We start from the raw sequence: 15,664 nt of genomic DNA, 5'->3' as shown, positions 1-15,664 counted from the left end.
GATTTTGGAGTATATGTTATATAAAAGTTGAATGAAAAGTGTCCCAGAAATGTAGCAATCGGAGGATAAGTTTATTTGTATACTAAAGAACTAAGTCACAAATAAAGCTAGAAATATGAAAATTTTTGTCAGAGGATCACACTACAAAGGAGCAAATTTGAATGTATCTTGTTGGACAGATATCGCACAGCAAGATCTCAGTGCCAATTTTTTTAGAAATTTTATATATTTTAAAGATATTCAGAGAGAATATCGATTTCTTGATATGCCAAATTTTGAAAATGTCAAAATCGGTGAGGCAATTAATGGAATTTGAATTAAATATTATTGTGGTAAAATTGTTTAATTTGTAACTTAGCGCACTGATTTCAAGTACGTGTTCAGTCAATTAATATTTCCAAACATTCATACAAGTGCAAAATAGTATGAGATGATGGGATAGCTGTACCATATATCTAAGTTGAAGCGATGATTTAAGCAACAAAAATTATTAAAGGATGATCTAAAGACTTTAGAGATTCGTGTATTTTGCCTTTGGTGAAGTCAGAAGTGGCTTATGGATTTTCGGTATGGGACCCTAGTTACTAAATCCATTCTGATCAGTGGCGGATCCACGGGGGGAGGGGGTTGTTTGGTGTTAAAACACTAAACTCAGAGAAAAATCAAACAACCCCCTCCCCCCGTGATATGGGTTTGGAATGAGGTTATTGATCAAAAAAATCACATCAAATTATAAGCAATTATGATAAGTTACAAGATTTTTGTTGTTATTCATATAATTCGAACTTTCTCTACATTTGTACAAGCAGTATCACGGAAGCTCAATGATTAATTGCGGATTACACGGGGTCTCACATTCCATGTTATATTTTCCTTGATTTTTGAAAGAATTCTTCTAGTATTTCATCAACTGACAGTTCAATATCCCTATGAATATTCATTGATGCTAGATCAATAAGCCTATCTTGACCTGTCGTATTTCGTAAATAGGTTTTAATTCTCTTTAAACTTGAAAAACTTCTTTCCGGTGATGCTATTAAAACAGGCAATAACGCCAATATGCGTAAAATCTTGAAAACATTCCCAAAATACGTTTTGTTCACTGCTTCTAAAGCTTCGAGAGCATTCCGAAAATGCTTGCCTGAAGTTCGCTGTTTCCACATTTTCACCTCCGCAAGAAAGTTTTGTTCTGAACAGTTGATCACCCTTTCATAAAAAGAAAATATTTGTCGAGCTTGTTTAGTGTCAAATTCGTACTTTGGGAAAAATACACAAAAAAAAACAAAACGTTTCCTATAATAACTGAATTTTCGCGAGGGAACTGCTATATTAAAAATACGTTGAGTAATAAAAGTTTTCGTAAACCCCCCCCCCCAAAAAAAATTTTTTTCTGGATCCGCCACTGATTCTGATAAATTTGAAGCGATCTCAATCTTTATTCTTTCGATGTGATCAAATTCGCTATTTTTAGTTGCGTACTATCTCATTTCCTTCTTTGCACCTTCCATCGACGATGTTGGATTTTCGTCATTTAACCTTGTTGGCATTTAAAGTGCTCAACTGACGCCGTTTTATTGGAAAAATCAATATACCGCTGTTGCTCCCCTACAAGCAAAATTTTCCAGCTTTTACCAACACATACACAATACTAACTTTTTAAAATTAAATGACAATCTCGGTAGTTAGAGTGGCAACATTCATTAACCCTAATTTTTGTATGCATAAGAGAGAGATGAAAGTAATACCATGAACAGTTCAAAATCCGCCGTCATGCCCACCATTCATTTGAAAAGACAATTTGAAGTAAGAGGATGTAAATGCGTATTAATAATTTGTTACTGATATTATTTTATATTTATAGTAAATTTTCTTTTCACAGAACGGTACTATGTTTGATTGGGTGCTGCAGAGTATTTTAACAGAATATAATTGCAGAAAATTATTCTTGGAAGGCAAAGCGAGCTGCAACATCTGGTGCGTACATGCAAAACCAAAAATAGAAGCAGAACAAGGAATATGCCACTGAAGGCAGAAGGGCGATTTGATAATATCAAACCTTACATATGTATATACTACAGTGGAACTTCCATAACTCGAAGATCTCCATAACTCGAACACTTGAATTGGCAATAGCGTTTAGAAACTAAATTTCATACAAATTTCCTTCATTAACTCGAATTTCTATAACTCGAAGTCTCTCTAACTCGACGTTTTTTTGTGCATTATGGTGATTCGAGTTACAGAAGTTCCACTGTATAACATAAAATCTTTTGTTAGAATATACTTTTATATAAAAATTAGTTTTATGTTTTTATTAATCTTTTCACTGATAGAAACAGATTATATTGCATTAATATTCACCAACATTGCAATAATAACAACGTAATGGAGGATGGGATCATGTGTAGAAGTTCACGCAAGGGAGGATGGGATCATGTGTAGAAGTTCACGCAAGTGAGGAAAGTTTTTGATTGTCACTCACTTGGGAGTGGCCAGAAACGATTCTTCTCCACATGGTTCAAGCAGCTCACGACTTCCGGTTTTAGACCAAGTATCCTCTGGGTAGCCAACAGACATCCGTTTGAAGGCGAGCTAAAGTGAGAAGGCGAAGCCCGCTTATGCGGTTGTGCGTAGGGTTTGGGACCCACCACATAAAAACACCCCCCAATGAAAAATCTACGAAAGCCTCGGATGAGACACCCCCCTTTTGATGACGACCCCTGCAAACGTTTTAAGGATAATGATATAAGGGCATGCACCTGGAATGTCCGGACCCTTAATTGGGAAGGTGCCTCTGCCCAGCTGGTTGATGTCCTCATACGACTTAAGGCTGACATCACCGCCATCCAAGAAGTGCGATGGACGGGACAAGGACGGAAGAAGGTGGGTCCTTGTGACATCTACTACAGCGGCCATATAAAGGAGCGCAAATTTGGTGTTGGATTTGTCGTGGGAGAGAGACTCCGTAGCAGAGTCCTGGCATTCACCCCGGTGGATGAACGTCTAGCCACAATCCGCATCAAAGCGAGGTTCTTCAACATATCGCTGATTTGCGCCCACGCCCCAACGGAAGAGAAGGACGATGTGACCAAAGATGCTTTCTATGAGCGCCTAGAACGCACCTATGAGCGCTGCCCCCTTCGCTTCTTCGCTGGGGCCCGAAATATGGTCGTCTGTAGTACCAGATTCCAGCATAAGAAAATACATCAAGCTACTTGGCTGTCTCCTGATCGAAACACGCGGAACCAAATCGATCACGTTGTGATAGACGGAAGACATGTCTCCCGTGTTTTAGACGTGCGTACGCTCCGAGGACCAAATATAGACTCGGACCATTATCTGGTCGCAGCGAAGATACGCACCCGCCTCTGTGCAGCAAAGAATGCCCGTCAACAAACACAAGGAAGGTTCGACGTCGAAAAGCTGCAATCGCAACAGACAGCCACGAAATACTCTACTCGACTTGCACTCCTGCTCTCTGAGAGCACTCATCAGCATCTCGGTATAAGGGAACTGTGGAACGGCATCTCAAACTCACTGCGTACCGCTGCAGCCGAAACAATTGGTTTTCGGCAACGACAAAAAACAAGCTGGTACGATGAGGAGTGCCGTCTCGCAGCGGAGAGAAAACAGACTGCCTACCTCGCAACATTGCAAACGACCACAACACGTGCGGGATGGGATAGATACTGAGAGCTGAAGAGGGAAGCGAGACGCATTTGCAGACAAAAAAAGAAAGAGGCCGAAATGCGTGAGTACGAAGAGCTTGAGAAGCTGGCAGACAGAGGGAATGCTCGAAAATTTTATGAAAAAATGAAGCGACTTAACGAAGGTTTCAAGACCGGAGCATCCTCATGTAGAGACCAAGGTGGTAATCTGGTAACCGATGTCCAGGGCATACTGGGATTATGGAGGGAACACTTCTCCGACCTGCTGAATGGCAGTGAGAGTACAACACCAGGAGATGGCGAACCCGATCCCCCAATCGATGACGATGGAACAGATGTTCCATTACCCGACCATGAAGAAATTCGAATAGCAATTACCCGCTTGAAGAACAACAAAGCAGCGGGGGCCGATAGATTACCGGCAGAACTATTCAAATACGGCGGCGAAGAACTGATAAGGTGCATGCATCAGCTTCTTTGCAGAATATGGTCGGAAGAAAGCATGCCTGACGATTGGAATCTCAGTGTGCTCTGCCCAATCCATAAAAAGGGAGATCCCACAATCTGCGCCAATTACCGTGGGATCAGCCTTCTAAATATCGCATACAAGGTTCTATCGAGCGTACTGTGTGAAAGACTAAAGCCCACCGTCAACAAACTGATTGGACCTTATCAGTGTGGCTTTAGACCTGGAAAATCGACAACTGACCAGATATTCACCATGCGCCAAATCTTGGAGAAGACCCGTGAAAAGAGGATCGACACACACCACCTTTTTGTCGATTTTAAAGCTGCTTTCGACAGCACGAAAAGGAGCTGCCTTTATGCCGCGATGTCTGAATTTGGTATCCCCGCAAAGCTAATACGGCTGTGTAAGTTGACGTTGAGCAACACCAAAAGCTCCGTCATGATTGGGAAGGACCTCTCCGAGCCGTTCGATACCAAACGAGGTTTCAGACAAGGTGACTCACTATCGTGCGACTTCTTTAACCTGATGCTGGAGAAAATTATAAGAGCTGCAGAACTAAACCGAGAAGGTACAATCTTCTACAAGAGTGTACAGCTCCTGGCGTATGCCGATGATATTGATATCATCGGAAGCAACAACCGCGCCGTTTGTTCTGCTTTTTCCCGCATGGATAAGGAGGCGAAGCGAATGGGTCTGGAGGTGAATGAGGACAAGACGAAATATCTCCTGTCATCAAACAAACAGTCGGCGCATTCGCGTCTTGGCTCCCACGTCACTGTTGACAGTCATAACTTCGAGGTCGTAGATAATTTCGTATACCTGGGAACCAGCATCAACAACACGAACAATGTCAGCCTCGAAATCCAGCGCAGAATAACTCTTGCCAACAGGTGCTACTTTGGACTGAGTAGGCAATTGAACAGTAAAGTCCTCTCTCGACGAACCAAAATCAAGCTCTACAAGTCACTTATCATTCCCGTCCTGCTTTACGGTGCAGAAGCTTGGACGATGTCAACATCAGATGAGACGACACTAGGAGTTTTCGAGAGGAAAATTTTGCGCAAGATTTATGGTCCTCAGAACATTGGCAACGGCGAATACCGCAGACGATGGAACGATGAGCTGTACGAGTTATACGACGACATTGACATAGTTCAGCGAATAAAAAGACAGCGGCTACGCTGGCTAGGTCATGTTGTCCGAATGGACGAAAACACTCCAGCCCTGAAAGTGTTCGATGCAGTACCCGCCGGAGGAAGCCGAGGAAGGGGAAGGCCACCACTCCGTTGGAGGGACCAGGTGGAGAGCGACCTGGTTACACTTGGGATCTCCAACTGGCGCCGAACTGCAAAGGAGAGAGACAGGTGGCGCACTATCGTCGATTCAGCTATAACCGGCTAAACGGTTGCAACGCCAATCACATACATACAATGGATGCATATGGTGATAACAAAAACAGAATTCGGAACAACAAAGCGGGGATAAAGTATTACTCCCATATAGGAAGGTGCGGGGAATCGCAACAATGGCAATCGCTCATCAATCGTATAATACAAATTCGAACTAGAATTCGCCGTAAGATGGAAGAAGCACTCGTAGTCCTTTGTGTGAGGAAGTAACAAAAATCATGCACCTAGAAATACAACACAAAGCATGCTACGACAACAGGTATTATTGAAACGAATTGCAAAACTAAAACAAAGCAATAATTTGGATATTCTCATTACTTAACAGGGCCGAAGCCGATATTGGTATCAATACTTCTCCTGCTTATAATAAAAAATGGTGTAACATGTGTAGCAGCAACAACAAATAATGCATATTCAAATGTCAAATGCATAATAAAAGTCAAAAATGCACAAAGAAACCGGCAAATAGGCATCGGATGATGTACAACAAATTGCATTGGAGTTTTCGAGTAGCAGTTTCACTACTTATTTTTGACGTGCTAAACACAGTGTCTCCTATGATGCCCTTGGATCTACATAATGGATAGTTAACAATTAAAAGAGCCCAAAAAAACAATATTGAGGCCGAAGTTGTTCATCTCGCTTCTGATGTAAAATACCATACTAATTTACAAATGTAAATACCTCATACAATTAAATAAATAAAAATAAAAAAATATAATAATATAAAAAACTTCTTTTTTTATTTCTAAACGAAATAAAAGGTAACCGGTATCATGAACGAGGTGACTACTGAAACAAATTTTAGTAACGAGGCGGTGACTACACAAATGACCACATCCTGTGACTAAGGGATGACCATAAAAATGATGAAGCAAACAAACGACTTCAGATGGCTTTCCTAACCACATAATGACGTGTGGCTTTCCAAAACAATAGAAAAATTAGAGCAGAAAGACATATGCAGCATTTGCACCAAAATCATTGAGATAGAGCGAGCAAGATAATCACACTGACGTGTTGTAAAAGAGGGGAAGTGGCTTAGAGCTGCAACAAGAGGGACCACAAATAAAAACGGGCTTTTATTACTGGTAACCACCGTTGTATAAGATAAGTGGTCTCCAATGTTTGACCGAAGCCGATGCTTATTAATCGGGCAGTTAGCAAAGATTTTTTTCTTCGATTCTTTCATGAACACATTTATTACGTAAACTAGTATAGTAACAAAAGAAAAACAAAAACAAATAACATTACAAAATAAGTAAATAATTAGTTCATATGTAAATATGAAGGTGTTTATTAATTCAATTAATATTCAAAACTAAATAGGTTATAATAGATAATGCGTTCTATTGGCTTCTCTATAACAATTAGCCAATCGATGACAGCTATTATATAGATAGAAAAAATAAGTTATTCATCTTTTCTCAAAACAAGTTGCTACGTCAGATGTCTTCCTTATTGACAGAAAGAAAGCTTTTTTGGGAGGTTCTTTTACATACACCTCATAGTCAGGACCAGCACCAATGGCGAATGATGTTGAATTATCTTCAAAAACTCATCAAGTTGTTGAACAAAACTGTGCATATTTGATAAATCGGATCATTCTAAATAATGCAATAGAAAACTTAATACAAAAGAAAGTTCTTTATACTAGACCTAATATGATCATCCTAAGGAATGATTGGTTCAGTTGCATCAAACTGTCTTTTATAAGGTGAACAGAAGACTTAATATTTTAGGCTTTTAAGAAATCAAGAAAGTAAAAAAAAAAGATGTAAGTGTAATTCAAAAGAAGTAGAAAGAATCGGCTAAGAATCGGTCAATACTGGTCGATGTCGATGCCAAGGCCGATTAATCGGTCGGACTCTAAAGATAAGTAACTCCCCAGCAAGTCATGGGTACTGAAACTCCAACACATTCAATAACACCACTACATATACACATACGCAACAAAGGGTAAAATGTTCATAAACATTTAGCTCAACTCTTCTTTCCTACCGCACACTTAATGAAAGAAAGAAACAACCAAAGTTATCGCGTGTTTGAACAAGTTGTTGCTGCTTGTGGAGTATTATTTTGCATGTTTTCTTTAAATCAGTGATCTGCAGCCTAATTAAAGTTTAAATTATTGAACCACACATATGGGTTTTCTAAAGCTAAAAGATGGAATTGAAGACTGTAAATGAGATGTACGCATTAGAAGCTACATCAATAATAGTCAACAAAAAGGGCGAAACCATGGAATATGTAAATAATTGGTGAATAGAAAAATATTATCTTGCCTTAAATTCGAATTAATTTTCTATAGAGATATTTTAAACCTCATACGGCGCGTTAAAGGTACGCAACCTAATTGGTGTCACTTAGGTAGCAGCGTAGAACTCTTGAAGGGATAGGAATATGTGCTGCAAGCAAATCCATAATTATGGACTCAAACGCTGCTACATCGAACACAAATCATTTACACACCAGATATGAGGTTGAATGTCACATTTTTTACTTGCAATTAAACCATTTGGTCAACACAAGCACTCGAATAATTGTCAATAATTGTGCTTTTGTAACCGTTTATCATCGCGACTTTTAATTTTTTTTATTTGACTTTTTTGATTCATTTTCACCTTGCATCACTTTACAAGTATATGGATTCACCGAAATTAGTTCAATGGAAATTCTACAGCAAGAGCATGGATGTTAAGACCAAAACGTCGCCCGTGCTAGATTTAGAATTCCTGAAGCATAAGGTAATTATTACCAACATTTATGTTGTAAAAATTCAAATTTTACTTTATATTTAACAGAAACCCTCTTCCCAGAAATTGGATGAATCTAGTACTTGTGAAATTAATGAAAGAACAGATCCTACTAAAACTTCTAAAGAAACCAAAAAAGTCCTCACATAATGTACGCGGCTTACACTCCACTCCACACGTGGTAGCCTTTGTCCGATAGCAAAAATTGTTCATATATTCAATACTATATACATATAGTAAATATAATAATAAATACCTAAATGTCATGATATTTTCAATAAATATGTAATATAATTAATGGTTTTGTTATAAAATTCAGTTTGGGTCTTTCATCCGTGATTGCACCAAAAACACTACTGAAAGGGCACATGTAATTTTAGTTTGCTGTTTTGGGTCTTTCATCCGAGATTGTACCATTGCTAAATGATGAATTGTAATGTGCTCATTGATATGCCATAAGTTATTAACAGTAAGTTTTGAACGGTAAATATTAGCCATATCTCAAATACTGTTAAACATCTTTTCACGACCACAATATGATTTAGCGTTAAATATGAATGAAATCGGACTTTGTTTAGCCCACCATATATGTATGTAATAATTTTTTCTAATACATATTTCATGCCATACATATGTACATACAGTGACTCACAAAATTGATCACGCTGCCGTTAAATAGCCATTCATTCTTTCATTCCGTCTTACATTTGCAGTCAAATACAAATCCAACTGAATACTTTTATTGGTTGGTGTTTAAGGTATCTTTACCAATATGAACCAAAATAAATCGTTTGGGATCGGATGAGCGCGCATGGACCTGGAGAGGTAAGGGTGCTAGGCTGAAGTTTGGAAGAAGCCCAGTTATGCTGTGAGGATGCATAACTGCTAATGGTGTTGGTAGGTTGAAGGACAAATGATGGTAGAGTGTTCTATTGAGATTCTGCGTAGTCATTTGCTTTCAAGTAAGTATCTGAGCTAAAAATGGGTCAGCCTTTTTTTATAGGAAAATGATCCGAAACACACAGCAAATGCACCTCGCAAATGGCTCCAGGACAATAACATTAGTAGATTGGCCTTCACAATCGAACACAACTTAATACATTTTCGTGAAATGTGCTATAATAACAAAAACATATCAATGAACTAAATTTTATGTACATGCATACATATAGATACTGTAAATGTATAACTACTAACCGATAACTGTTTCTGATAAGCATACCCATCATGCGGGCACCACACACTCGCATGTGCGTTTGCCTCATTTTTATACTCTCGCAGCAAAAATTGCTAAAGAGAGTATTATAGTTTTGTTCACATAACGGTTGTTTGTAACACCCAAAACTTAACGAGTTATATATAGGGTTATATATACCAAAGAGAGTGTAGAGTGGAGTTCAAATCCGAATGTCTGTCTGTCCGTCCGTCTGCGCAAGCCGTAACTTGAGTAAAAATTAAGATATCTTGATGAAACTTGGCACCATAGGAAGGTTGCTTTCGAAAATGAGCAAAATCGGACCACTGCCACGCCCACAAAATGGCGAAAACCGAAAACACATAAAGTGCCATAACTAAGCCATAAATAAAGCTATGGAAATAAAATTTGGTATGAAGGATCGCACTATGAAGGGGCATATTTGGATGTAATTTTTTTGGGGAAGTGGGCGTGGCCTCGCCCCCAAATATGTTTTCTGTATATATATCGCAAACCAATAAAGCTATATAAACCAAACTTACTGAAGTCGTTTTTTTTAGCCATTTCCTCATACAGTCCAAAATTTACAGAAATCGGATTATAACCACGCCCCCCTCCCATACAAAGGTTAGGTTGAAAATTACTAAAAGTGGGTTAACTCACTAACCAAAAACGTCAAAAACACTAAATTTCACATAAGAAATGGCAGATGGAAGCTACACTTAGATTTTTTTACAAAATGGAAAATGGGCGTGGCGTCGCCCACTTATGGGTCAAAAACCATATCTCAGGAACTACTCCACCGATTTCAATGAAACTTGGTTTGTAATAGTTTCCTTACATCCCAATGATATGTTGTGAAAATAGGCCAAATCGCTTCACAACCACACCTACTTCCTATATACCAGAACTTTGAAGACAATCTGAATCGTTAACTTTACAATATATAAAGTAAGCACTAGTGAAGATATCGGTGCAGAGCTTTGCACAAATACTATGTTTATAGTGTGGCAGCCCCATTCTAAAAATCGCCGAAATCGGACCATAGGTTTTTAAGGCCCCATATATCGAACACGAGGGCCTCGGTGTTCCTAACCTAATATTATGGTTTCCAACTTTCAATGGACTTTATGCACTATATATGACGAATATGTGGGTCAAATTTGGTATTATTAATATAAATAAAGTTAAATAAATAAATTGCGAGAGTATAAAATGTTCGGTTACACCCGAACTTAGCCTTTCCTTACTTGTTTGTATATATGTATGTATATACATATTTACATACGTATTTACTTTACTTTAACACATCGACCAACGTAAATGCTTTAGGGATGAAAGCACGCGAGACACTTGCGCCCCTCTTCGTGCACACAATACACACACACGACACCTTTTTCGTTTCAAGTGCAATGAATGAACGCAACTGGAGGGCGAGAGTTTGGGGGAACGCGAAAACCGGTAACAAAATAAAGAATGTAATAAAATTTAACCAAAAAGAAAATAGAGGGAAACACGCATACACCTATACAACTTCTTATACATTTGTAATCTGGCGAGATATAACTGGTCTAATTGGGGGTGGAAAAATCACAAGTGACTACGAGGAACGTTAGTGGAAACGTCAAACGGGGTTGCATGGATGATTGTATGACTAACTGGAAAATTTGACGTGAAAAGGGGGTTGCTGGGCAGCGAAGGCGCACTTGAGCACAGCAGACGGCTGTCAGAGGTCGGACAAGAATGGAGTAATACAGACGAACTAACGAGCTAAGGAGCGAATGAGCGCCGAGTCGATAAGTGTTCGTGCAAAAATAAAATCGAATTCAAATAAATTCATTGAAAAAGTTAATTTTAGTTATTCTCTACGTTGTTTTTTAGTTAAAGTTGCAAAATTAAGTGCTGTGTCACGCTATTAGTATGGAGTTCGTGTGAAAATATATACATATTTACATAAACAAAAAATCAGTTGGTTAGTGCTGAAAAATATAATCAAATAGTAAGAGTCAACCCCAGAAGTTAAGAAAAAATCACCACCACAAATTCCACAAAACAGTCAACACACCCACAGGCTTACTTAATGCTTACACCGCCAGCACTACCACCACCAGCGACCACCGCCACAGTAAGCGACAACAACATTTCAAACGACAATACATTACATTCAAGAAAATCGAATGGCCATAAAAACAGCAGCAGATCGTAGTCAGTTGCCAATGCTGTGTGCTGAATACTATTACGTTTAAAATTTCGTCATCTGGAAAAGTTGGTCTCCAAATAGTCAGCTCAACTGCAGCTAAGTCGCTAAGACGTGTTCGCATTCTGGTCCACACACAAACTTCAATCATATATGATTATCGTTTTGTTATTATTGTTTCAATCACTATGCTTATACTGTCAGCGACTTGTCCTGCATGTACACGATCGATGGATCAATCCAAAGAACTCACGTCTACTCAAGGAAGCCGCTGAGACATCCTCAGCTGCTACACGCAAGCTACTGTTAGAGCAATACCACGCTGGTGGCTTAGAGACCAACAAACAGCCACGCAAACGAAATAATCTAACCGCATGTGGTGGTGAACCCGATGGACCTGGAGGTATTTTAGCTGAAGCTTGCCGCTTTTGTGCTAATAGCCCGCAGGGTTATTGTCGTCATCATTTTCACCTGCAAGAATTGGAATTCCAAAAGGTACATAAGCAACAGCTACAGCAATCTGCTGGCTATCCAACAACGCAAAGTCAACCACGTTTCTGGCAGCCACTTTGCGGTGGCAGCAGTTCGACGACGTTGGAGCATACATGGGCGCAACGACGGCAGCAGCGTAAAGTAAGTCGCGAGCTGAAGCGAAACTTGAAAAATCGATTGAGTGTCGCTACGTCACGGCAACATCAAACACAACAACAACAAGAGTTGCAGCAAAACCCAATGCAAAAGCAATATCAGCTTCAAAGGCAGTATTTGAGGCGACTGCAATATGAGGAGTTCATGAGGACAAGAAACGCCGGCAATAATAGTGGCAGTAGTAGTTCTAGTAGCGGCAGTCCATTGTGGGATACGTCCACCTCAAATTCATCCAGCGGCTACCAATCACCCTTCGCCTCTGTATACAATGTAAATAGTTCTCTCTCTGACATCGATACTGCGGACTCAGGTTTAGCCACCTCCATAGAAAGTGTTGCGTACTATGGTGTTGAGGAGCCGGAATCTGCTGAAGAATTATCGCCAGCTTTGGCTGTAGAACTAGTACTAGGGCCAGCGAAATCATCCACAATAACAACAACTTACCTTTAAGCGACGACAAACACAAGTTATACGGGTGAGTAAGTGCGGATGTATACAAGTGGAATTATTCAGACATACATACTTTCATATATTTAATGTATTTACTGGAATGTATTATAAATAGTTTTATACAATACATAGTTCGATTTGTTTTCGTTTCGGGCCAAGCATAACGCATGATATTCACTCAATTAGAGTTGCTACTGAGCTCTATTTCACCATAACAGTGCAATATTTGCCAGATATCTGTCTTTCAATTAGGACATTTAATTTTTTGGGAATTGAATCTTATTTCCCATTTACATTGAAAATTTATTGCTAATACCTGTCGATCTTCAGCAGAGAATGCCGATTATCCTTGATTACACCCGTTTCAATTTCAAACTAATAAATCTCTAGCTACAGGCAGTTTTTCACAAATTTATTATGAAATTTGTCGATTTTTCAATTAATTCCAGAGACACTATTATAAAGAGAAAATATTTGTATGTATGTTTGTAATGAATAAACTCAAAAACTACTGTGGCGATTTCAAAAATTCTTTCACCATTGAAAAGCTGCATTCACCCCGAGTAATATAGGCTATATTTATTGCTAGAATTTCAACTTTCTGGAAATAGGTCCCAGGTGAGGGTATCAAAAAGACTCCGTGATGGAGCGTCTTAATCTGAAACTGAAAATCGTCTTGCAAGTCATTCTCTTCTCATTGCAATTGCGTGCCAGAGAGTCGGGTAACGAGTGCCCCCAGCTGCTTGCTGAACAAAATTTCAAAACCTCCCAAGTAGGCGCTTGAGAGTCGAGTACGGAACGTGTGCAGCGGCTTGAAGAACAAAATATTAGAAATATACAAACACGCTTCATAATCAGAGAAAAGGACAACGGACACTAAAGACTAAAGGTCGTAATCAATTTTTAGCTCATTACAAATATAATATAATTTCACGGTGGACGTGGTCACAGCTACATCCGTATGTCCGGCCGGCCATTTGGCCAAGCTGTAATTTGATCTGGATATTCTAATAAACTTATCTCACACTTAAACCTTGATGCTATGAGAACTTTGGTATTCTTGATGGTCATTTTAAAATAATAAGTTAGTCCCTAAATAACTTCACTTTATCAAATAGTTAACCAGAATTGAATTTATCATATATATACCTTATCCAAAGCAATGTGTGGCCCGGCCACTATTATATATATATATATATATATATATATATATATTTGGCGTAGACACCGTTTATGCGGTTATCTATAAGAGTACGCCATTCATATTTCTTTTTTCTGTTTGGTGCCAATAGGAAATACCAAGAGAAACCAGGTCGCTCTCCACCTGATCTATCCAAGGGGAGGTCTTCCTCTTCATCTGCTTCCACCAGCGAGTACTGGATCGAACACTTTCAAAGCTGGAGAGTTTTCGTCCATTCGAACAACATGACATAGCCAGCGTAGCCCGTATGTCATTGTCGTCGTATGACTCGGACAGTTCGTTCCATCATCATCCAATGTTTAAGTGACCATAAATCTTGCGCAAAACTTTTCTCTTGAAAAGTCCTAGTGCCGTCTCATCGGATGTCGACATTGTCCACGCCTCTGCACCAAAATTCAGCTTGGTTGTGTTTCGTCGAGAGAGGACTTTACTTTTCAATTGTCTACTCAGTCCAAAGTAGCAGCTGTTGGCAATAGTGATTCCGCATTGGATTTCAAAGCTGACATAGTTGGTGTTGTTAATGCTGGTTCCAAGGTAGACGAAATTATCTACCACAAAGTTACGTCAACAGTGACAAGACGCTATGCGCTAAATGTTTATTTGATGAAAGGATATATTTCGTATTGCCCTCATTCACTACCAAACCCATTCAGTTCGGTTCATTATCCAGTATGGTAAAAGCAGTGCTAACGGCGTAGTTCTTGCTTCCGGTTGTGGCTGGCGCACGCCAAAAGATGTACACACTTATAGAAGATTATACCGTCTCTATTTAGCTCTGCGGCTCGCATAATTTCTTCAGCATCAGGTTAAAGAAGTCACACGATAGTGAGACTTGTCTGAAGCCTCGTTTGGTATCGAACGGCTTGGAGAGGTCCTCCTAGATCCTGCCGGAGCTTTTGGGTTGCTCGTTGACGTTGGGCTTTAGTCTTTCACACAATACGCTCACAGAACCTTATATGCTACATTGAGGAGACTTATCCCACGGTAATTGGTGCAGAATGTGGGGTGTCCCTTCTTAAGAATTTGGCAGAGCCCAATTCTCTCTTAGTATTATTTTGGAAGATGATTTTGAGGACACGGCAATAGAGAAGATCCTTTTTGTTTTTTTCCATCTGAACTATACTCCAAAATATCTACGCATTGATACTTTTGGAGTATTGGATAGGGCTACAACGATTTCGATGTTATGATTCAGATCCACTCAAATTGATTGGTACTTTGTCTGCTATGCGTGGGTGTACAAATTTGTTCTGTTCGGGTACAAAGTTCCGATGAAAGTCAGCAAATAATTTTCATCACTTGAGCACACCAACTATTTTCCATCATCAAAAAATTCCGTATATATTTATGAACGAATGAAAGAAATATTTTTGTTATTTCTGTTTCCTCAAAATCATATATGTCTGTTTTTATTGTTTACTCGTGCAGGCGAAATATTTTTAGTAATCACTTTTAGTAAATATATTTTATAACTTTTCTCACTTCAACTAGATACGTAAACGGAAATCTTTTGGTACCCGCACCATAAACAATACCAATAAAAAGTTAACGAACAACAGGCGAACAGAGCGTATTGAAAACATCGTTAGCCTAGAAGACGGAAAGACACACACATATAAGTGTTCTCAGAAGGACAAAGGACTTGTGCCGAGTGAGTCGAACGTGTAAGAT

General features: G+C 39.2%; 1 protein-coding gene across 2 annotated transcripts; it reads left to right on the top strand.

Annotated features, from left to right (window-relative positions):
- Nucleotides 1–11,174: 11,174 nt before the first annotated feature.
- On the top strand, nt 11,175–15,628 carry LOC114804362 (uncharacterized). Of its 2 annotated transcripts, none has more exons than XM_054226338.1 (3): nt 11,175–11,299; nt 11,379–12,817; nt 15,485–15,628. In XM_054226338.1, exon 2 carries the CDS (start codon nt 11,848–11,850, stop codon nt 12,790–12,792), a length of 945 nt encoding a protein of 314 aa, XP_054082313.1. In that variant the 5' UTR covers nt 11,175–11,299; nt 11,379–11,847; the 3' UTR covers nt 12,793–12,817; nt 15,485–15,628. The 2 variants fall into 2 exon arrangements, with proteins under 2 accessions (XP_054082313.1, XP_054082312.1); XM_054226337.1 differs by having other exon boundaries at nt 11,205–11,299; nt 11,356–12,817.
- The last annotated feature ends 36 nt before the right edge of the window (nt 15,629–15,664 follow it).

The sequence above is a fragment of the Zeugodacus cucurbitae genome, chromosome 3, assembly GCF_028554725.1.
Source record: "Zeugodacus cucurbitae isolate PBARC_wt_2022May chromosome 3, idZeuCucr1.2, whole genome shotgun sequence".
NCBI classification, from domain to species: Eukaryota; Metazoa; Arthropoda; class Insecta; order Diptera; family Tephritidae; genus Zeugodacus; species Zeugodacus cucurbitae.
This window is presented reverse-complemented; position numbering and strand designations above follow the sequence as displayed.

Excerpts from the sequence above, each read along its gene's own strand:
- LOC114804362 (XM_054226338.1), top strand. The coding sequence starts at position 11,848 with ATGATTATCGTTTTGTTATTATTGTTTCAATCACTATGCTTATACTGT.